Genomic DNA, 24,200 nt, shown 5'->3' on the forward strand with positions numbered 1-24,200 from the left:
ACAGAGTTTCAATGAGCCATTCAAGCCACCACTTACTGCTGCTGAACTGAGCTACTTTATGTCCACACACTGGGATTCCACAATTTTGGATCTTCCCATTCAGTGATTCCCCAAGTGATAGTAACATATTCATCTACAAACTCTGTAGCACAGAATAAACTATGTAAGGAGTGTCTGATACTATTTTACATACTGTAAAAAGCTGGCATGCAGAAATATTTATCTGTTGGCAGAGACTTCAGTTTCCACTTAGATTTAATAAATTTCTTCTTACAGAGCATTCAGCATTCCTGACTGATTTTGGGTTACATTTGAATGGCCTTGGGAGGAGCTCAAAAGCTGATCAATCCTAAAATTTGCAAAGGTATTCTTGGCACCTCCAGTAAATCCTGGGAAAACTAGAACCTTTAAAGAAAAAGGCAAGCCATAAAGGAGGGACAGGGAAGCTTACTCTGCATGTACTAGATCCACAGCTTTGAGTTTACACATCTGTTTGGAGGACAAAGTGCCTGCCAGTAATTACCAACACATCCCAGCACAAAAACTGGCTGCCACTTCTCATCCTCCCAGAACGACACGATATGCTGAAGCTAAAGGCTGCATATGCCTGAAAATGTGTCCATTTTTTAAGACATGACAGTCACCTACTAAAGCACACACACAAATACTCCCCTTGCCTCTCCTCCTCTCTCCCCCTCCCACTTCCTTCTTCATTGCTAGGCAAGATCTGTATTTATCACAACAGCAGGAAAATGTGGTAGAAGTAAAACTGAATTAAGCCCTGAAGGGGGAAAGGAGCAAATACATAAATTTTCAGAAGGATGGGGGATACAGCAGCAGTAAGAGAACTGATGAGGTGAGATGAAGGGGTTCACACAGATCTTCTAATGAGAGCTTGGAGGAAAAAACCCAGGAAAAGCAAAACCCCAAACAAGAAGAAAAAGGTAAGAGCTTGCTAAGGTACCCATCAAAACTATTCCATGATATGGAAAACATAGCACTAAATGTAAGTAAAGACAGAGACAGTAATTAAACTGGGATGTTACATGCCCATGCTTTTTGATGCCTTCCTTACAGTGTTTTTTTCCCCTGTCTAAAGGTTTTCTGCAGGGAGAAAATGGGGAATTTAGCCGTTTGTTTAGGATTTGCTGGTAGATGGCCACTGGCACACAGGTCAGAGATCCAGCATGTGTAAGATCTTCTATGTGCTTACCGACCAAAACTGTACAAGTAAACATTCCATTTTACTCAGCACTTATTATCCATTCCATACACATGAAGGTGATCTTACACACTGAAGCACATTGTATTTATGGCTACATGTACCCATTTTTTCTCTGATACATCTAGAAGCACAAGGTACAGTATACAGTAATCTACTTCAGAAAACAAATAAAATCACTGTATGCTGTGTACAGGCAAAACTCAAAGTATGCTGGGAAGGGGGGATTTTATTTATTGCCAATACTACCTAGTAAACATGTCAAACCAAAAAGTGGTATTGTGTTTTATTTTAGGAAGCACAACTTTCTGGCCATTGCAGCTTGGCACAGGGATTTTACTCAGGTAAGAGGAAAACATTAAAAGAAAAAAACCCCAAACTTTTGTTTGAATGAAAATATATAGTTTAATTAACTTTCTGTTGGCTACATTTAAATCACATTTAGTATTAAATTAACCTGTATTAAAAATCTGGACAAAGTATGATGTAATGATATATAACATTTACATAGTCACTATAATACAAAAAAATATTAAAGTTGCACAGAATTCAAGCAAACATTGCAAGAAGGAAAAGAATTCCAAACATATGTGTTTATATACCCACCCAACACACAGCAGGATAAGTCTAACAAGCTAATACCATTTCATGTGACCAAGTGAAATGAAATCTCTGTCATGGAAAAGGATTGAGCAAGTCTGTCAATATTTAAAATGCTACAGTCTACACACAACTATCATAGTATTTTAGACTCTTTCCAGGAAAATTATTCCCAAAGCCAAGCTATAAGTGACAACACAGTATATAAAATGAATGGCTAAAAATGCTTTGACACAGGAATCCCCCAATTTTTCATTTGGTGTTTGGCCGTTACTCAGTACTTGGATTTTAAAAACCCTAAAATCTTAAAACTGGTCTCATAAAACAGTCATTTCAATTAAAGTAGAAGACCTCAACCTGAGAGTACTAAAAACAATTTCAACACTCCAAAAATTCAAGGGGAATTTCAAAAAGTTTCTTATTGAAAAATAAATAAAAAGCATTCAAGACAACTCTAAAAGAACATTAGAATGGTAATATAAATACAGATCTTCTTCCAAACCTGTTTTCGTTATTAGCCAAGAACTAAACATCACAGGAGCACATCTAGTGATAAAAGCAGGTTTGACAAATACAAGTCCCATTTGCAAATACTCCTAACTGACACCTTTCACCATTAGACAGATCTGTATAAAGAAGTGTTCAATATCTGTGTGCTAAGGTTAAAATTCTCTTGACCTCCCAAGAGGCATAAAAACAACAGTCCAGGCCTGTACCGGTACATTTAAGACAAAGCAAGACGACACATCCCAATTGCAGCACCATGAACTTTGGAACATCCAAAATAATTTCAGAGCATCCATTCCTCAGCTTCAAGCACAAGGAGCCAAAAAGCACCACTGTGTAACAAGGACAGAAAACAATCAGAAACAGTTGGTAGTCAGAGCTTAAAGAAAGTAACAAACAGATGTAGAAATCTTGGAAGCCATGCATGATACTGCTGCCTAACAAACAACAACTGCAGCTGTTGACCCACTGCTTCAAACTTCGGGGTGAACGGAAGGCAAAAGAAGGTGAAGCTTTGATACTCATTGGATAAAACAAGTCATATCATCATTTGTCTAGGACTACCAACATTCACAGACTGTTGCTAAAGCCTTCCTCTTACTCCTCTGCTTTCACATATATAAAGATAATCTTGTGAGATTACCTCACATTAATATTAAAGACCAAATCTTTATCTAGGCATGAAAAAGCCAGGAGGTACTTTATATACTTTCAAACAGTCTGATAGATTGTCCAAACAGACCCTACAAAATAATTTAGACTTTGGCTTCTTCTCTGGGAGACAGCAAGCTATCCCCACCCACCACTGCAGAATAAACACACGCACAAACCAGTAAAAATAGTTCATCATCACTGAAAAGCAGGGAATATTTGAAGACAATGGCAACAATTTGACAGTCTCACCAGATCTACGGTAAAAACTGTCTTACTCTAAAGTAGCTTTAAAACTCATGTGAAGCTAATAGTTGCAACTACAAAAGAAGTCTTATATCCCCATCTTTATTCCAGATAAAAACTACACACTAACATGGGCTACATTCTTCACTGTGAAAGAAAAATGCAAATTCCTCATTAACGTCAAAGAATGGGACTGCTATGGCCAAGATTCCATCCTGAGCTCAAAAAAGCCATCATAATTAAAAATCAGTAACTGAGTATCAACTACGATTAGCTAATATCTCCATTTCTTTCACAATACAAACAGCTGCCCCTTTCCCACAGAAACTTAAGAACAATGGAAGAGAAGCTTACAGATTACAAAACTTATTATAAATAAATCTCTTAAGGAGAAAAAAAAAAATTGTCTGCTTGTACCTTGTCTGCTTCCTCCCCAAAAGAAAAACAATTGTCTTTGTAAGAAATTCTTATATTCGATGTATATTTTCACTAGAAAGTGACACATTTTCTTAGAACATTCTACAGATAATATACAAATGTAATTTGATTACTAACTTGATTTGTAATTAATTTTTGAATTAATTCTCCTTACACTGTCTTACCATCAGGACAAGAGAGAAATGAGTGCATCCAGAAATTTGCTCCGGTCTTCTGTTTTCAGTTCAATTACTAAAACGTGAAATGTTTTGTTACAAGATGCAAATAACTGAAAGATATACTAGATGTCACACTTGAAGTATACATAAGTATGTTATTACTAAAAACGGCCTCTTTAGTAAGGACATACAAAGGCAGGCAAATCTCATTGCATAAGCATCTAATTTTTGAAACAAACAGTAAAGAATGCATCTCATAACATCTATACCATACCTGGTTTGGCTGCTAAATATAAATCCCCCTCAGATAACCTCACAGATTTTTAACTTAAATGCACATATGAAAATCATTATGTCATGCAAAATGCAGCTCGTGTCAAAAAGATACGCAAGCCTCTGCTCTGTAGTTTATGATTTCTGCACAACAACATAGCACTTAGAAAAAGAATCACAAATAATGCAGTTTGTGTTTGTACCAGACTCAGGAACAGTGTATCACATACGGTCCCCAGATGTTTGCATCTAAGACATACACAAATGAATATATTGCCTACAGTCACTAGGTTTTATGGAGGCTGCGTAAACACTGACCCCTAAAGGACTTTTTGGTGAATGAAATAAGTGATTGGCAGCATTTACTCACTTGACATGTCAAAATGGTTGTGTAAAGTCCTAGAATTGGTACTGTCTGCAGCTTTCTCAAATGCTCTTCCAAAAAAGCTAGAAGATGAACAGAAATACCAATGAGCATTAGAGAAAAGGAAAGGTTTACTAAAGTAGAAGGATGGAACTGCTTTCCTTGCTGACAGCAGAAAATGTCTTCCAGAGGTTTTTCATGTGCCCTGTGTTCACCATACACCTCACTTATTCAAGTGCAAAAATCTTAACATTGCAGGCTTTAAGAAATGAAGTTGTGGGTCCTATAGTGAACTATTTCTCTCTTTTAAGATAAGAAAATTGCTCAAGAGGGAGCAAAAAAAACTTGCAGGGAGAGTGAGGAACATCTGTATCATCTCTCAGAATGTCTCATGTGTACCTTATACAAAAAGTATCTTTTTAAGGAGGATGCAATTCAATGTATTCAGTATTAAATACATACAGGAGAGATATTTTCTTCAGAGACACAAAAAGTCTATAGATAACTTCTACTAAGAACTTTTAAACAATGTGCTTACTTCTTTTTGTCAGAGCTTTCTGTCTCTGGAGGAATCCCCACCATGATCACAGTTCCCTGTTCGACATCCATTGGTGCGGACATTATCAGTGGCAGCAATTTACAACGCTTGTTTTTTGTCTGGAAATCAGAAAGCCTCTTTGTTAGAGCGAACTCAGGAAACAGTTTAGTTTCAGCTCCCCATGTGAGCTACTGTTACAAATATTCATCTAAGGATACAGCTACAATGCAGCTCAACAGAAGGTGGTTTCTTTACATTATCTCTTAATCCCCAGTAAAAGTCACTTTAAGGTCCAACAGACATTTCAATTTTTCTCTGAATTTTGCATTCCATTTTAGCACATTCCATTTAGCACAATTATACAGACAGACAAGATATGGTTTACAGTAAATAAAAAAGCTCTTTAAAAAAACAGCTGGAGGTATGGGTATCTAAAAACTTGGACAGGGCTTAACCTTTGCAGTAATAATTGTACATTGAAATACAACAGACAAAATATTGACAAACAGTTTTCACTAGAAACTATTGTCCTCTGTCATATTGTTTTGCAGCAGTAAGCCGTAACGTTAACAAATTTTGTAATTTAATTAAATCCAAAAGTAATTATGAAGATTTTATCATTTTTAGTCTCTCAAGTAAATGAAATAGAAGTTTGCTCAAAGTGTTCTGTTCTTAAGGTTAATGTTTCACAGTGAGAGTTAAAAATGCCATCCTGCTCCTAGTGGCAGAACAGTTTTCCATCATGTCCAGCTTTCAAAATGGGGACAGAAAGATGCAATCCGACAAGGGTAGACCACCATAAATTTCATCTACAAATTAGGAAGTACTCACTGTGAAGAGACTTCTCAATCTTAAAACCTATTTTTTATCTGAATTGTGTAATTAATAGCTCAAAGTATAAATGCAATATAATTTCAGTTATGTTAATTATAAAGATTAGAGGATTTTATTTAAACAGACATAGAAATCTTTAGATAACCATTACCAGTCCTGTAATATTTCTGGTTTTGTGTCAGGTTAACTTTTCAAAGTACATATTTAGTGATATGCTTCCTCAAAACTTATACAAAGATTTTAGACCATAAGTATCTTAGTAATGAAAACACTTCCTAATATTATGAAGTCTCCCAGACAGATATCTTTCCTAAAGCAGCATTCACAAATGTGCTAAAATTGTCCAACCAACTAGCAGAAAAACATTATTAAAAACATTACATGAAAATCTTAGTAATCAGCTGCAAGTATCCAACAGAACGATAGCTACTACACAGGCCAGAAGTTAGTTAGTCAAAAACTTTTGATTTACTTACAGAGCAAACAAACGATTTGAGTAAGTATTTACTAAGCAGGCACAGAGACACTGGTTTGGAAAACAGTTTCACATCTGGTGTGCCCTAGAAAAGAAGAATTATTTCAATTACAATCCAAGAATGATTGTTCCACTCATTTAATTTTAATATCTACTGAAAAGTCTAAAAGTTTTGTGTGGCTCTGAGAAGACTAACAAGAACCATTACAATATAGGAGTTTCATCTCGCCCACTTGGCTTTGAAATGAAGCCCTCTGCTCTTTGAGAGGACAGATTCTTGGGAAGTTCAGAGTACATGTCAATATTGACCCATCAGAGAACAGCACAGCATAGATAAATAGGTTCTTTCTGACAGAGCCATTCTTAGCGAGTTAAGCAGTTCAGAAAACAGGGTTATTCAACCATGAGACAGCCAAAAACTAGAATTCTGACCTCCATAAGAGAGCAATAGAGAAAGGGCCCCTGAGAAATCACAAGGTTGGTGCAAATACAGCTGGCTACTGTCTGCTGGATGGCACGTAACTGTTTTTTGGCTAGGGCCAGTCCTTGGTGCAGTTTGTCCAGGTTACCCCTGCAATAGAAAGAACAAAATTAAACACTTTCACATAAAAATAAAGCTTTTCACACAAAAGTGAGACCTCTCTAAACACTATTCGCAGTGATATTTTGGTTTTTCTTCAATGACTTATGAAGTATCAATGTGTCTTTTAGATATGTATTCCATGTTCCCTAAATAAAATTTTAAAATAATGAAGAGACATGTTTTCAGTACCTGGACAGACTGTCCAAAGCTTTAATGAAATTAGTTGTTTCGGGTCCCTCTTTCTCTATATTCTCCATGAGAGAAGCTGTTGCATAAACTATATCACTTGCTGAGAACTTGTTCTTAAAGCCAAAGTGAATGCTGAAGGTCTGAACTCTTAAATCCTTCATTCTGCAAAATGAGGTAAAACCAGCAAAGATTATTAACATTATCAACATTATTATCAACATCGATGAACCATCTCCTCAATATATTGATGTTAAGAACATGAAGACAAATCATACCCTAACATTTGTAACAGGCCTAATATTACTGTCAATCTAAAAAACATATTTTTAAAACAAGATGTTACATTCTCTTCACACAAAACCAGAATCATAGAATCACAGAATGTTAGAGATTGGAAGGGACCTCAAAAGATCATCTAGTCCAATCCCCCTGCTAGAGCAGGAACACTTAGATGAGGCTACACAGGAAGGTGTCCAGGTGGGATTTGAATGTCTCCAGAGTAGGAGACTCCACAACCCCCCTGGGCAGCCTGGTCCAGTGTCTGTCACCCTCACTGAGAAGAAGTTTCTTCTCAAATTTAAGCGGAACCTCTTGTGTTCCAGTTTGAACCCATTACCCCTTGTCCTATCATTGGTTGTCACCGAGAAGAGCCTGGCTCCATCCTCGTGACACTCACCCTTTATATATTTGTAAACATTAATAAGGTCACCCCTCAGTCTTCTCTTCTCCAAGCTAAAGAGACCCAGATCCCTCAGCCTTTCCTCATATGGGAGATGCTCCACTCCCTTCACCATCTTTGTTGCTGTTGTTGTTGTCCTGCCTTCCTCTGGGGCCTCAGCGCTACGGGGCTCCTCAGGACAGCCTCCAGCAGAGTAGGCAGAGACAAAGAAGGCATTCAGTAACTCTACCTTCTCTGTATCTTCTGCCACCAGGGCACCCACCTCGTTCATCAGTGGGCCTACATTGCCTCTGGTGTTAGTTTTATCTGCCACGTATTGGAAAAAGCTCTTTCTGTTGTCCTTGACCCCTCTCGCCAGGTTTAATTCTAAAGAGGCCTTAGCTTTCCTAGTTGCCTCCCTATGCCCTCTGACAACAGCCTTATATTCTCTCCAAGTGGCCAGCCCCTCCTTCCATGAGCTATAAACTCTCCTCTTCCACTTGAGCTTATCCAGCAGCTCCCTGTTTAACCACGCAGGTCTCCTGGCTCCCTTCCTTGACTTCCTACGTGTCAGGATGCTCTGATCTTGTGCCCGGTAGAAGCAGTCCCTGAACACTAACCAACTCTCTTGGGCCTCTTTACCTTCAAGCAGCCTTGCCCATGGGATTTCCCCCAGCAATTGCCCGAAAATGCCAAAGTTTGCCCTGCTGAAGTCCAGGGTTGAAATTCTGCTAGCAATTCTCTTCCTGCCACAGCAGATCCTGAACTCCAAACATTTGAACTTAATTGAAAATTATTTTTAGGTAAAGCACTTTGTATTTAAAACAATTTACCCAAATTTGTTTGCAGATTCTTCAATCATTTCCCGAAGATTTTCTTTCAAAGACATGTCCATGGAATTAAACTTCTGTTTCACTTGCTTCAAAGGCAAGCTAGAAACAGAACGAAAAAATATATTGATATTTTTCCACAGCTCATTGAAAAAAATGATCCTTTAATAAAGATCCAGATTTTTATAACTCACCCCATGTCAGCCAAAAACTCGTGGAGCCTCTTCTGTCCTTGTACGGACCAAAGCTTAAGGCTGGCGGAGGTGTATGAAGTGTTACAGAGACTTTCATACAGAGACCAGTGCTGATAAAGCGCCAGGCGCAGACTGAATAGGAATTATGGAAAATAATTATAAACACAAATATCATTTGATGTTACAAATACTAACAGAACTCTGTAAGTAGTGTATAAGTCTTCATCTGCCCTTGTATTTTGTATCTCTCTACTCCGTAAGATACAGTTATGTGCTACAGGTGCACGTAACACAAGATGAGCAACACTGACTTGTAACTAATTTGGGAAGGTTAAGCTGAACTGAAGCTATATAAGCTACGTTCACGTTCAACAAACCGTTTAAACTTCCATTTAATTCCATTCTCAGTGGAGAAGCTTGGGATTTTTTTACCCTACATATAAACTCAATTGTGGATCACCAAGCGGGTGAAGTTTGGCTTTTCCAGATCTTACGCAAGGATACTCGTATTCAAATGCTATTCGCATGCAGTCGATTGACAGAGAATTTTCTTCGTCCTCGTTGCGGTGGTTATGGCGAGACACGTGACGCTGTAGGATTCCAATATCTGTCACATATTTCATTCTTAAACAAAAACAAATTTGTCACTTCACTTTATTAAAATGTTTTTTTGTTATTGATTATGAGAACACAAAAATCCTTCCTGAAGTTCACACATTGGCCAGTCAGCAGCATGACAACTGCAGACACATTTTTTTAAAAAAAACCCAACTTGTTAAATAATGTTCTTTCTATACTCAGCCACACACCCAGGCAACTAAAGCAAAAATAAAACCAACACAGAGAGACAGATAGACTGAAATTAGTTACTTATTACATTTATCCCCTTGAGGACATTCACGTATTACCAACAATAAACTACCAGAATTAAGGTCTATACATGTACTACTAGAATTCTGATGGTATTTAGAACAAAATATGAAGTGAGAAAAAAAATTAGAAAGTAAGTTGAAGGATACAGAAGATACAGAACTTTTTTTCCTTTTATAAAACTGTGTCAAGGTCATATTTACAAAAACTACTATTAAACACCATTTCTTCCCAGATCAAAAGTGATTGCTTTATAATTTTGTGAAAAAATAAAGATAAGACTTAAAATTTCTAAATAGTAGAAAAGGAAAATACAGATCTCTCTGATGTATATTCCTGGTTTTGGAAGGCATCAGATCTCATTCATTTATTAAAATATTTAATGGCACTGTTTATTAATTATCTTGTATTATATTAATTCCCATATGTTTCCTGATCTCTATGAATTGCTATTAGTAAAAGTAATAAAGGTAAATTAAAAGATTGTTCTTACTGAGTGATTTTATCCTGAATCCACTGATCTGTTAGGCCAACAATAGCCCACCTAAAATTGGGGAGGAGAAAAGAAATAAATAAAAAATTTAAAATGAAATATATACCAGTAGAGCATATTATATTTAACCCTCTAAGTATGTAAAAGAACAAGCGAGAAACAGTGTTCACCAGCTGTACCTAGAATTCCCGATTGAGCAGACATACACACACAGTAACATCCTGTCTTTACCCATGCAAAATCTGTTGGTTGCTCCTAATTAATTTACACAGACATGTCCTCCAATTCAAGACATACATTGACTTGGGAAATAAACTGGAACTTTATACTGAAATCAAATATTTTTGGGAAATCTTGCCTTTTTATACTCTCAGATCAAGCTCCTAGCCTCTATGAAAAATGTTAATGAACACATACCACAACATGTCGTTCAAGTCTTTAGACATTATCCATGCCAGATCAAACATCACCATTGCAGACTATATAATGGAAAAACAAAAAGAGGATAAATGAACACAAAACTCTCACCTGTTTTAAGAAATAAAACACAGTTAAATGTGCCAAATACTAGCATGTTACTAAAGCTCTAGAAATCACATTTGAGTTTGACAATCTGCCAGTGTCTTACTTTCTAGGACACTAAGTGGAAAGAAAAATATTTTATACAGTTCTGCCAATCTGCATTATATATGAAGCAACACCTAACAAAATATAAAAATAATCAAAGGGGCCAAATGACGGAAAGGACGGTTTGGTGTCTTAAGTATTATTCTTGAAATATCCTGACACTTGAGAACTCTGAAAGGCAAACAGGCTCCCTACAGTATCTTATCAATAAAACATAACAAGATATGACCATTTTATTTTAATGAATAATATTATTTGATAAAAATAATATTGGATTAAATAATTATAACATAGGATATTATCCAATTTCCTTTACATTGGCACCTTGTGTTTTTATAGCAAGTGAGGTTATACTTACTGAGGTCCCATGATACTCATACTGCTCATAATCAAAAAGAATTTCTCGTCTAAAAAGGGAAGAAAAACCCAACACATGTGACTAAGTGGTGAACTGGTCATTGAATCCAACTCAAAATATAAGCCTTGAATTGTGAAATAATTTTTAAATTTCATTTTCACAATTTAAAAAAGAGAACCACAAACTTGGGCTACATTTTTTTTCTGCAAGCTAATTAGATTTTAGAAGAAATGTAGCAACTACTCTGAAACATACTCAGAGTAAAAAAGGAAAAAAATATTAAATAATTGATTCTGCAGATCCCATTTTCTTATTTGACTTGTTCCTGCTCATTCCTATTGACAATAATGGGACTGTAAAGAAAGAAAACAAATGCACAGATTTCACCTTAAGACAGACAAGATAAGAATACTACAGCTACTTCAAACTGCAGCACTGTTCATATTGCAACACAAATTTATAAATTACAATAATCCTCCATTTAAACATTTTATTTTTATATAATAAATATCCTTCTCCACTTCCTGAATAGTTAGAACTAAAATATTTTGCAAATCGACCAGAATGGTACCACTTTTTGTATTGTCAAAGAGCTTTTAATCAAAGAATGAGAGATACATAAAACATAAAAGGAAAAAAAAAACGAACCCCACCTGCGTGCCTCCCACTCTCGCCTTTGTCGCCTTTTCATTGTTCTCTCTATTATGTCCTGTAAATTAATATGGATGTTAAAAAGCTAAAAAAATATTCTAGTAGTTTAGCACCTATCCAGATACTTTAATGACTGAGTCTTCATTTAAAAGACTTAGAAGAAGAATTATTCCCATTAACAGCACTTAAGAGGAAAAGTATTATCAAATATTTCTAAGGCACACACTCTATAAAGTCACAGCATCATTCTGTGCTAATATTTGTTTAGCTCATCTTCACAAATAAGAGGCCTAGCACACAGTATTTTCAGCAGTACCAACACTGCATCCTACTATTTTATATAAAAATTATACTGATAAAAAATAAAAAAAATTAAGACCAGAAAGAGGGTACTGTATATTTATCCTTAAATAGCATAATCAGATTGAAAACTCAAATAAATAAATATATTTGTGGAATACTTAGCAGGTTAAAAAATAGCTTTTGTGTATACTATTTATAGATTTTCCTTTGAATTTCTGATACTAGCTTTTCCTAAGCTAGTACCCTTCATTGGTTAGTAGAAAAAAATACAATATTAATATTAAATTTTAGAATGTCTTAACAATTAATTGACTCTTGATATTGGTAGCCTTTGGTTCTCTGCATTGTATAAATAGAAAATATGCTACAAATACTATTAACACATGCCAGATTTTTTGGGGGAGGAGGGTCTTTACCATAATATACTTTCGTTAGATTACTTCTACAAGGACAGACAAAATGTATTACTAAATTATTTGTGACCTTTCATCTTTTCAAACTTCTATTTAAAAAAAAATGTTTCTAAGTAAGTTGTTTTGCTAGGCGGAAAAGCCCATAGCACCTAATCGGAAATAGATCCTTCAGTTCACTGGTGACACAAAGACAGCATTAAGCATAGTCAAGTTCAAAACCTGTTTTGATAAGGAGAAAATATTCCTGGGCAGTTCAGATAAACACACCCTTTGTGTATGTGAAACTCTGCTAGCTGTAGATTATTTATAAATCCTACACTTGAATTTGTGATCAAACGGAACTTAATTTTTAAACTCAAATGTAATTATTGTGATGATGTACAGTATATGTATTAACTGTTTTATTTTCCTTCTTTTCACAACAAAGCAGCAGAAACACACCTCTTCAAAACGTCTGCGTTTCTCTGAAGGTTCTGATCCCTCACTTTCATTCTCTGAGTCCTCTTCTTCATCCTCATCATCTCTGAAGATATCATCATAAGCAGGAACACCGAGATCATCATCTTGTTTAACTAACAGCTTAATCTAGCATGAAAAAAAAGTACCTTATTTAGTGATTAAAATGAGAATACTTCCGATATTTCGAGAAACTAAAAATTAATTTTGGCTTTGATCAGTTCCTGGCATAACAAAAATAATGCTTTTTAACACAGAGACCATACTTATTTGTACACAATAAGAGTAAATGTGTTATTTTGTTACAGCATTACTGACAGAGTTGTCATTTTTATGCTTGTTGCAGGCATGTTGTCAAACAACTTGTGCTTAAGACTCAAATTCGAGGTTTGGGAAGGAGGGTCTTTACAATAAAAGTTATATTTTGGAGGATGTTTGTCCTTTGATTTGCAGTAGTTTGATTTATAGCAACAGGACTAACAGGTTCTTACTACTGACAACTATCACACTGCTAACAGTATATATTTTACTACTGATAAGAGATTTTCTTCTAATTACTATTGCAAATATCCATTAATACTGCTTCCTTACCTACCAGCTAACACTGGAAACAGTTTTGCAAAACACAGAAAAGCACTACACGACCCACCACCACACTGTGCAAAGATTTTTATTATGAAAGAATAGCTTAGTTTACCTGTGTGTCATTGTAAACATTCACTACATTGATAGGTCTGTGGCTATCACATACAAAAAAAAAAGTGTCTTCTTCAGGCTGCAAGATCTCCAGAAGGTCAACGTTGGCACCACAGTTAATAAGAACAAAATATTTGAACTGCAATCAAAAGCAAACACAAAACAAACAAAAAAAGCTTTTTATTTCAATTAGAGGGCAACACAGAAGACTGAAAACACCTTTACAAAACTATCTCTTATATCTCAAAACGTGTAGAAACTTAATTTGAATCTATCAAAATTATAACACATTAGTTTGAGCTGATGTAAAAAACTTCAGAAGTTTGTTACTGGTATATTAAATTTTAACCACTGTTTTGAGGTAACCAATAATAATAATAATAATAATTAGTTTAAGAGCTGACATTTTAAGTTGGGGAAAGGGAAGAAGTGCCTGTCTATACAAGATTAGCTGCAACTTTAAAAATTTCCAGTATTTTTTCACCTGATCTTTATGCTCAAGAAAGGCAGTTTCAAGTTCTTGCCACCCAGATACTGGGACGAGGGTATATTGCACGTGATCACATTGAAACAGAGCCTGAAAGGAAGCAAAGAGTTGTTAGCAAAGGCATGGGGAATAACATCTTCTACAGTACTGTACCGTGCTATAATCCTATTTCATACAAATCTTTATCTCAAAGACATCCCAAATGACAAACTACATGAACTTTAGGACTATGACTTCCCAGTTTTCAGTGTCATAACTCATGGAAAAAATAAGTTATAAAAGCAGATCAAACCTGCACCCTTTCCCCGGTCCAAAACTACTAAAAGGCTCCCAGGGCATTTTTTCTTTTACTGTTAGCCTACAGTGATAATGAACAAAGACTTACTTGGAGTATTTTACAAGCACATAACGCATCAACATCCGAAGCAACAAGAAGAAGAACACGCTGCAAAAATAACAGCATAACAGTATTAATATATTAACATAGGCACAAAAGTTGATGCGTTGGTACATGAAATGCATAGATCACTATGAGACCAGAAATGAGACATTTAGGTAGAGGTCTTTACAAGTACAAATGAGGATTACTTCTGAATGGACACTGCAACCAAAATCAACCAATTTGAATCCCTGTACGTATGAACAAATAACAACTCCACATACCCAAAATAAATCACCTGCTATGAAGAAATATAATTATTCAGACTCCCATGAGCAGCACATAGGTTTGAAGGTTCAAAGCTGCTCAGCCCTATAACCCTTTTCATCACATCCAGAAAGGCTTAAGTTTTCAGCATGGCATCTGGAACAGTTTTGACTAAAAAAAATCTGTAGCAAAAATAGGAGCAAGGCAACTTTGGATCAGGTTTCCTATGCTGCAGACACGCTCGGGAAGGACATTCACAGAATCACAGAATTTTCAATTCATGGTCACTGCAACCAAGGCAGCCCTCAACCTTTACTGCTTCAACCAGACCCTCCTTGTTAGTGAGGATGAGGTCCAGCAGTGCACCTCTTCTAGTCAGCTCCTCCACCCTTTGTATCAGAAAGTTATCGTCAAGGCACTGGAAGACCCTCCTAGACTGTGGCTGGCCGGCTGAGTCGTCCTTCCAACAAACATCAGGGAAGTTAAAATCCCCCACCACAACCAGGGCCTGTGATTGTGGGGCTGCTCTCAGCTGTCTGTAGAGGCCTCATCAACTTCCTCACCCTGATCTGGTGGCCTATAATAGACGCCCACAACAGTATCACCCTTGCCAGCCTGGCCCTCAGTCTTCACCCATAGACTCTCAACTCGCCCCTCATCTGTGCCTGGACAATACTCAATACATTGTAGTTGCTCTCTCACATAAAGAACAACTCCACCACCACGGCTGGCTGGCCTGTCTTTCCTGAAAAAGACGCAGCCATCCACGACCACATTCCAGTCATGTGTGCTCTCCCACCATGTCTCCATTATATTTTTACATCCCGGGGTGACTGTAGGAATTATATTTTTTACACCCCCTCAAAGCGGCCCTTGGGGTTACGTCCCTGACTGCGCCGCTCCCGCCGCCCTCCCCGAACCCAGCAGCCCGGGAGACGCTGCACCACCGCCCCCGCAGCCCCGCGGCCCCAGGACTCCCGGAGCGCGTCAGCCGGCGGCAGAGCCAAGGCCGCCCCGGCACCCACCCTGCTCCGTGAGGCGGCGGAAAAAGCCGCAGCCCCGCCGGGAGCGGCCTGAGGGGAGGCAGCTCCGCCCGCCGCCGGGATGTCCGGGGTGACCCCACCCGCTCCCCGGTCGCGGCCCGCACCTGGCTGACAATCACATCGTAAAACTCCCGGCGGCAGTCGGAGATGAACATAGCGGCAGCGCAAGGGCGGCGGGGACGCGGCGGGGAAACAGCGGCGGGCACCGGCCACCCCCTCTCAAACTGGGCGCCAAATCAGCGCCGCTTCCCATTGGTCTGCTCACCACGGCGCGCTGGCCAATGGAAGAGCGACTGTCCCTCCGTCGCTGAACGGATTGGGCTAGCTGCCCAACCCTTTCCGGGTCTTCGCCAATGGGATTCGGAAAAGGCAGTCGTGACACATGGAGCTGGCCAATCCCAGGAGTATCCCAGCCGGAAGCACCGTGATGGCTTTTGTTGCCATGTCTACCATCTTTGCTACGGGCGAGTTGTTTGATTTGCTATTTAAGTGAGTCCGATGAAGAGGCGAGAGGGGTCATATCGACCCTCTGTGCCTGAAGAAGGGCCGAGCTACCAGAAAAGCGTTCCTCAGTGGCCACATCGTCAGGTGCGAGATCTCGGCTTCCGCCCTCACACGAAATGGCCGCCTGGGAGGCGGGCGCCGCGCGGCACGCTGGGTGCGGCAGTGCGGCGAGGGAGGGCTGTGGGGTGGGGCCCGTGGCGGCGGCCGGAGCCCGTCAGGAGGGAGCGCGGCCCGGCCCAGCCCGCCCGGCAGTGCCCGCCGGTTCCTGTGGGGAGCTCGAGCGCCGCCGCTCTGCGCCTCAGCAGCCGCCGCCATGGTGAGGCCCAGGGGCGGCCGGGGGAAGTGCCGAGTCACGGCGGGCGGCTGGGCCCCGCGTTCGCTCACCGGCAGCGGCGGTGCCCGCGTTGGAAGCGGGCGGGTAGGGAGGCGGCGGGTGTCGGCGGCGGCCTCGCGAAGCGCCGCCCGTGCCGGGGGTTTGGCTGCCCGGCCAAGCCGCGCTTTAAGGCAGGTCTGGAAGTGCCGCTTCCACTTCTGCCTCCCCGCGGATCCTGTGTGAGAACCGGGGGCACCGCCGGGCTGGGGCATCGTCCGCCCGGCTCCTCTGCGCAGGTTCAGCCGAACTTGGGGTACCCCAGCGAGCGCTGGAACACTGGGCTGTGCCGTAGGAATCCTGTTGATTCACTCTTGTGTTGTTTTTTTCTCTTCTTTTCCCCCCAGTTCTCTTTTAATATGTTCGATCACCCCATCCCTCGGGTTTTCCAGAACCGCTTCTCAACCCAGTACCGCTGCTTCTCGGTGTCCATGCTTGCCGGGCCTAATGACAGGTCAGATGTGGAGAAAGGCGGGAAGAGTATGTGCATGTTTTATTTTGACTAATAACCTGTTGGAAGAGTGTTTGTGAATAGTGTCAAATGCTCCAGCTCTTGGCCCGGGCTGCAGTGGAACGGGCTGGGATCCCTGTGGGGTTTGTGGCTGGAAGTAGAAGAGCTCCTGGGTGGGGCTTAATGCGGAAGGGGAGGGTTCATCTCTTATTGTATTACTTTGTAATTAAAAAAAAAAAAGCAACAAAACTTAACAAGTGAGTCCTGGTTTATGAGCATTAGAAGAAGACATTCTTCTGAAGTCTCTTGTTAAAATCTTTGATCTATTATAACCTCTGGAAATTTATGATTAAGAACTCTTTTTTTTCTGTTCCCCCTCCATGTCACTTAACTTGAACAAAGAGAATAGATTGGCCAACGTAATTTTCAGGCTGTGTTGTTTTGAGTTGGCTTCTATTTAAGAGCACCTATAAGCCCAAACATATAAAATTGCCTTTAGGAAACATTTTCATTAGTACTAGGTATTGTAAAACCTTATCTTTTTTTTTTCTGATTAGTTTCTAAAACCTCCATGCTAGCAGGTATACTTGTCATTACTGAGCTCTGGCTCAAAAATTAATTTAGAGAAGACTTTAGAATCTCCTGTATTTTAGAGGAGATTTTAGAGAAAATAATGATGAAATTGTATGTTATGTTTTCTTTGTACAGTCATACTTTTCCTAATCTTACCTTCTTACTCATTTCTGCAGTAATTATGCCACCATCAGCTTTGGATCAACTCAGTAAGTGAATTTTTTGTTCAGGAATAACGTTAGAAATACAAGCAAATGTGTAAGACAATACCGCAATATTTTAGCTATCTATTAAAATCTGATTTAAACAGAGAATATGAGACTAATTAGTTTAAAAAAATTATTTGGAAGTATTTTGTCTGTCAGAATTAATGGGACCTGTCTGTCTTCAGACATCTGAAGTGTTGGGCTACCTGAGGCAGGAATCAGTGTTTATTAATTATTAATAGCGTTTTCAGTATAATGGTTACAGTTAATCTAGTACATTCTTAATCTCAACCTGCTTGTTCTGGACACTGTTGTCTGGAGCAAAATTTATTTTAAAGACAGAATAAGTGAAAATTAACTTTGAAATGGGGAATAAAGATAAACACCATTTATACTATTGATTCAGTAATTGGCCTTTTTAACTGAGGGTGTCCCCTCTGCAGAGTTTTAGCCTTAGAGTTTCTTTGAGAAATTAGTTAATTCAGGATTGAATTTTAAAATAGGCAGGGCATGCTGCAATTCGTTAGGTAGGAGCTAACTGATAATAGCACAAGGACATAACAATAATGTATTCTGATAATCGCTGCTGCTTGCTCATCTCTGAACTTGGGGAAATGTTGGAGAGGCATTTAAAGCTCTACATGCAATGGCAATACAGTATTCATGTATCTGCATTCTCTCCTGGATTTGTAGTTTTGAGGAGTTGGAATATTGGTGTGAGGAGGATCCTCTCCTACAGTCTGACCCATTCTGTTGCTAAAGTTTGATCTCTGAAAGCTGCAGAAATGCTCTAGTGGCTTTTAACAAGTAAACTTTTTTTCTCCCCTCTCACCAGGCCGACTTAATATTACATATCCAATGCTGTTTAAGCTGACCAATAAAAATTCAGACCGAATGACACACTGTGGAGTGCTTGAGTTTGTGGCTGATGAGGGCATATGTTACCTTCCACACTGGGTAAGTTGTCTCATACTGAACTGTCCAAACCTGAAGAGTAGGATTGTTGTGTTGCCAGCTTAATATTAAAGAGGTGGAATGTTTCCTGAAAGCGTGTGTCTTTGCTAGTCATATTCCTACAGCAGCTTTCAGTCACAACTCAGGCTTCCCTCCATGGGAATTAGTAACTAAGTAAGCAAAGCAGACTGGTTTTTAGGATGCACCTGACTGTTCATCCTGAAATTAAAACATGGTAAACTGGTGCAATTCAGGGAAGATGGTGACCCCAGTGAAAATACGTATATGCAAGGAAAGAGAATTAGAAACATTTGTCTTTTTAATAGTGATTTGTATTTGTTTTCATTCTTGCAGATGATGCAGAACTTGCTGCTGGAAGAGGGAGGCCTGGTACAAGTGGAGAGTGTTAACCTTCAAGTTGCTACTTACTCAAAATTTCAGCCACAGAGTCCGGATTTTCTTGACATCACCAATCCCAAAGCTGTGTATCCTTCCTATCAATTATGGAGCAGGGGACAAAAGTTTCCCCCCATAAATTGGAATAAGGAAGCACAGCCAGTTTTTCAGGTGTGGCTCATACTCTTCCAGTAGTAGATAACTAGTACCGCTCCTTCTGAAAATAAAAAGGAAGGAGAGTTTATGTACAGAGATGTTGCAAACTGCTGGCACAAAATGTAGCCTGGAATGAAGAAGTATGAATCTTGGCCTAAAGTCCAATGAGTTGGAGTGTTCTTTTCAAAAACTTCTACACCTCAACATTTACTAAAAGGTTGTCTAAAGTACTGATGACTTTTGAACTATCTTTGACAGGCCAAGTATCAGAGTTTTAAAATGTAGTGACGTTAAAGGTTTGATGTTGCATTGGTAACATTTCCTCTTTAACATACTCCAAAGATTAGAAAATGCATTGAGAAACTTCGCTTGTCTAACTACTGGGGATGTCATTGCCATCAACTACAATGAAAAGGTACCGTATACAACACCTGTCCATGCACTTTTCATTTGGGTACCATCAGTTTGAGGAAATAAATTCTGCTCCATGTAAGAAAGTACACTGTGTTTCAGTATATTGTGACCACGTAAGTACTTTGATTACGTCTTGTGAGTAGATTTTATAGATGCGTATTTTTGGCAGCACATGCACTTTTGATAGCTTGGGGTTGTAGACTAAGCTCAGTTGTTGATTGTTTTAGCACTAATGTCTGGCACAGAGATGAGCAGTATTGTGGACAAGTAATCCCAGATGGTAGATTTCACAATTTTTCTGTTGGAGGAAAAAAGAGATCAGTTAAGTCTTCTCCTGAGCTACTGTTTAAACTGTTTTCTGACTCATGAGAAAATAAACTTTTGTGATGTTGATGTTTTTACAAGTCAAGGGACAGAACTTATGCTAAATTCATTATTTGCTTTCAAAAATGCAGATTAAGGTACAGTAAGAGTACAGCAAGGTACAGTAAAAGGTAGGTTCTCTAGCTCCAGCATGTAGCAGTCTTCTAAGTTAAAAATCCTTGCTCTTGTGTTCTTTAGACACCTGGTAGTATCCAGTCCTCAACCTAAAGAGCACTTATTTCCATTTTATTGAACGTATCTGAAGGGAAAGGTTTAGATATGCTTTTCTTCTGTATAAGTTGAGCTCTTTCATGTGCAATCTTAAAATATTTGTTACTCTTTCAGATCTATGAGCTCCGGGTAATGGAGACCAAGCCGGACAAGGCTGTGTCCATCATAGAATGCGATATGAATGTAAGTTAAAGCTGATGGTGAACATCTGCTTTTACTGTGTCCTCCCCAAAGGAGAGGGCACCTGGGTCAGTGATAGCGCTGCACACCAAGCACCTCTGCTGCAGGAAAGGTAAAATTGGATGGGATAGGGAAGGTGATTCGTTTGAGGGTACACCATGTACCTTTGTAAGCACATCTCTAGTCTTGAGCTGCACTTCATGTACTATCAAGTGACTGCAGTGCCTAGTTTAATGTTTACATTCAACGTATTTTATAATCTGAGTTTTATTTAACAGCCTTGGCTTGATCCAAACTCCAGTGATATTGTGGGGTGCAGTTTTACTGCTCTGTTTCATTTACACACTGAGACTCATTCCTGGGAGTCTTAGTCTTTTTGGTTCCAAGTTAAATGTTTAACAAAATCCTCAATTCTTTCTAGATCAAAATAAAGTGATAGTTTGTACCATTTTGAAGAATAGTAGTATAAAGCTTATGATTGAAAGAAAAATATCAGTCATGCTTATTTTCATTCTTATTATGTAAATAGGTGGATTTTGATGCTCCTTTGGGGTACAAAGAACCAGAAAGAAGTACACAACATGAAGAGACCACAGTAAGTTAAACTTCTTTTCTTCAAAAATGCATTCTCTAGTGGTCAGCCTTGCTTGTGATGGAGCAGCAAGTGTCAACATGATTTCTTTTTTCCTGGAAAATTTTCTTGAGACTAAAATTAACAAACACTTTTGCTTGTGTTACTTAGGAGATGGGCGTTCGCCAACTGTTGATTTCAGAAATGGATTACTCTAGTTTTGTTCCATCGGAAATAGATGGAACTGTTTTCATGTGTTCTGCATATCACAACATGAACACAACTAAGTCATTGGTTTTTCCCTCACAGGATGTTGAAGCAGACCATAGTGGATATGTGAGTGACATGGGATTTCGTGTAAGTCCCCTATTTCTCCTGTTTTCTGAATGTTGTAAAATGGTGAGGGAAAGTTGTTCCAACGACTGCAAAATACTAGTAGCTGTTCTTAGAGGTGCTGTTCATTTAACTGGCAAGTATCTGCGAATGTTTTGTGGTGCTTGCAGCCGTATCATATGACTTGCTGCCCTTAAAGAGGTGACCTATAAACGGGAGACTGTAACATGCATACACCCAGGTTCATCAGCTTGTTATATGTACTAAAAAGAAACATGCTGAATCAAAGAACTAAACAAAAAATGATACAAAGATTTTACAGAATATAGTATCCCTGTGCAGTGTGCTCTCCCATATAAGATTTAAAACTCCTTGTGTATACACAGGCATTCTCTGGTTCTGGGAACAGACTGGATGGCAAGAAGAAAGGTGTTGAGCCCAGTCCATCACCAATTAAACCAGGAGACATTCGAAGGTATGGATATTTTATTCACTTGTCAGCAAGTGAAGGATCAGTGTTTGAGTGGAATTTTTTTTTCTGAAGCAATATAAACAAGCTAATTTCATCACGAGTATGCGTTTAGAAGATAGTCTATAATCTTCTAGACTGACTGTGATGTTTCTGACTACTTAAGGTGCAGATCCTATTTTGCCAAAACTCTCAATCAGCTCTGGTTCTGCAGAAGACAAGCAGGGAGAGGGAGCAGGTCTAGACAGGGCTGGGTTGAGTTACAGACAGAACCCTGCCAATTTTCTGAAGTGAAATTTGGCACAGAGTAAAATCTTTTTGAGTTGTGTTGATAAACAAAGCCAAGATGTGTGGGTTTGGTTTTGTGTGGGGTTTGTTTTGTTGTGTTTTGCTGAGAAGGAAACTTCTAAATTCAGACTTAGCAGAAGTATGCAGGGATATGGTTCCTGTAGTGTCCTATCATTTATGCTCATTACAGTGAAACTTCAGCTCTTGTGGAAAAGCATGTCCATGGCCCTGTGGAAACCACGGGCTATGTGGAATCATGCCCACGGCCGAGCTTCTACAGTAGCTCCAGCTTATTTACTTCATGCAATGTGTGCCTACCTTCAGAAAATAATCAGGTGGTGTAACTCCAGAATTATTTGGTAATGAAAACTCACAGCTAGAGTTAGTACAATACTGACAGACATAAAATAGGTCTCTCAGTTGGATGGTAGCTAGAAAACTTATTTCATAATATTTTTACTCTTTTCCAGAGGAATACCCAACTATGACTTCAAGATTGGTAGAATCACATTCATTAGAAACTCTCGTCCACAAGTTAAGAAAGTCGAAGAGGTAAATAAAGTTGGATCCTTCCCAATTTTGCACAGAATTAGAACATTAGAACTATTGTCCAAGTTTGTGATTCCTCTTTCCATACTTGATTTTTCAGTGTACTTCTCTTAAAAAGTGCTAGTAATTAAATGTCATTTAAGATAGGTGAAAGCAACCTCTACTATCCTTGTTTGCTGATGTAAAAGGATTGGCCTGACACAAGTTTAACAAGCCAGTGCATCCTTGGAATGCTCGTGTTTTATTTCCAGGACGAAAGTGGTTATTATGTAGATTAAGGATGTGAAATAACTGCAGTCAGTTGCTGCTCTGATGGAATGTTCTTTTCAATAATTGTTCAGCTTTCATCACATACAAGCAGCGAGCAAAGAAGTAACAAGTTTTTTTTTTTTCCCTCTCTTTCCAGGATGAATCTGGAAGTCGGTTTATTGCCTTTTCAGGAGAAGGCCAGTCCCTGCGCAAGAAAGGAAGAAAACCCTAAATTGTGGTACCTTTAGTCAGTTAGGAGGAAAATAAAATAACAATTGCAGCATATTGGATCTTAGTTATTGCAATTGAGAGGAGAGATCATTTTGCAACACGAGAACACTTCTACTGGTTTTGGTTTTGCATTTAAAACTGGAGCTGTCAGACTCTCTGAATTTTCTGTTGAAAATTAAGCTCTAGGAATTCTGAGGGAGTTTTGTGTTGTGAAGAGGGGAAAGTAGATCTCAGATAAACGTGAGGAGTAAAACCAAGGAGGCCTACCTTACTAAAAGGTCTGGTTCTTAGACTACATCCATCCCTTTTATACCCTGGGCGATTATGGTTTCATGTTGCTCTGTGCTTGATGTTTTCCTCCCTCTATATGTATTTTGCCACAATTCTGGGTAAGCTTTTCGGTGTGGTGCAAATGAAGGCTAACACTTGGGCGTTTAAGGCTTTTGTGCAGGACCCTCTTTGATCTTAGCTTCAGGTTTTCGATTATAAATCATTCTAAGCAATCCCCCTGTAATTGCTTTTTATATTTATAATTAATAACATGCCTTTTACTAGTTCAGATACAGTAACATACTGTAGCAATTTAATGGCACATGTAGGGAGAGGTGAGACCCAGTGGGTACCGGGGAGGGAGTACAAAGCTCTGGTGTCACATGCTTCAGAACAATGATGTCAGTAGTAACTTATGCATCCTTTTGAGTGCTGGCATGTGGTTAATGAGCTTTAGGTGGGTAACTGGGTGCAACCCCTGTGCTCCCTGCTGAAAAGCCGAGTAAAGATTCCTTGATAACCAGCGTGTCTCCTTGGTGTGGTGATTTCAGATTAAAAAACAAAAGCAGTGGGGGCTGCCTCGTGGCGCCAGCGTTTGCATCCCCGCCCCTGGGAGGAGAATTAACGGGAAACCGGCGG

At 39.0% G+C, this 24,200-nt stretch overlaps 2 protein-coding genes across 2 annotated transcripts; one reads left to right on the plus strand and one right to left on the minus strand.

The window, feature by feature from the left end:
- Positions 1–1,602: 1,602 nt before the first annotated feature.
- CDC45 (cell division cycle 45) lies at positions 1,603–16,166 on the minus strand. The gene is made up of 19 exons (XM_082066607.1): positions 15,908–16,166; positions 14,500–14,559; positions 14,112–14,204; positions 13,629–13,766; positions 12,917–13,060; positions 11,762–11,817; positions 11,109–11,157; positions 10,541–10,602; positions 10,124–10,174; positions 9,265–9,384; positions 8,761–8,892; positions 8,570–8,668; positions 7,079–7,240; positions 6,739–6,877; positions 6,308–6,391; positions 4,998–5,116; positions 4,466–4,542; positions 3,829–3,895; positions 1,603–2,661 (listed from the first exon to the last, which is right to left on the minus strand). The coding sequence occupies exons 1-18, from the start codon at positions 15,956–15,958 to the stop codon at positions 3,831–3,833; spliced, it is 1,701 nt and encodes a 566-aa protein (XP_081922733.1). The 5' UTR covers positions 15,959–16,166; the 3' UTR covers positions 1,603–2,661; positions 3,829–3,830.
- Positions 16,167–16,479: 313 nt separating this feature from the next.
- Positions 16,480–24,079, plus strand: UFD1 (ubiquitin recognition factor in ER associated degradation 1). Its single transcript, XM_082065949.1, has 12 exons — positions 16,480–16,623; positions 17,025–17,157; positions 17,878–17,910; positions 18,743–18,864; positions 19,216–19,346; positions 19,756–19,828; positions 20,536–20,604; positions 21,131–21,196; positions 21,482–21,529; positions 21,892–21,980; positions 22,733–22,814; positions 23,218–24,079. Exons 1-12 carry the CDS (start codon positions 16,621–16,623, stop codon positions 23,290–23,292), a joined length of 924 nt encoding a protein of 307 aa, XP_081922075.1. The 5' UTR covers positions 16,480–16,620; the 3' UTR covers positions 23,293–24,079.
- The last annotated feature ends 121 nt before the right edge of the window (positions 24,080–24,200 follow it).

The sequence above is a fragment of the Streptopelia decaocto genome (assembly GCF_964273445.1).
Source record: "Streptopelia decaocto genome assembly, chromosome: 15".
Classification (NCBI taxonomy): domain Eukaryota; kingdom Metazoa; phylum Chordata; class Aves; order Columbiformes; family Columbidae; genus Streptopelia; species Streptopelia decaocto.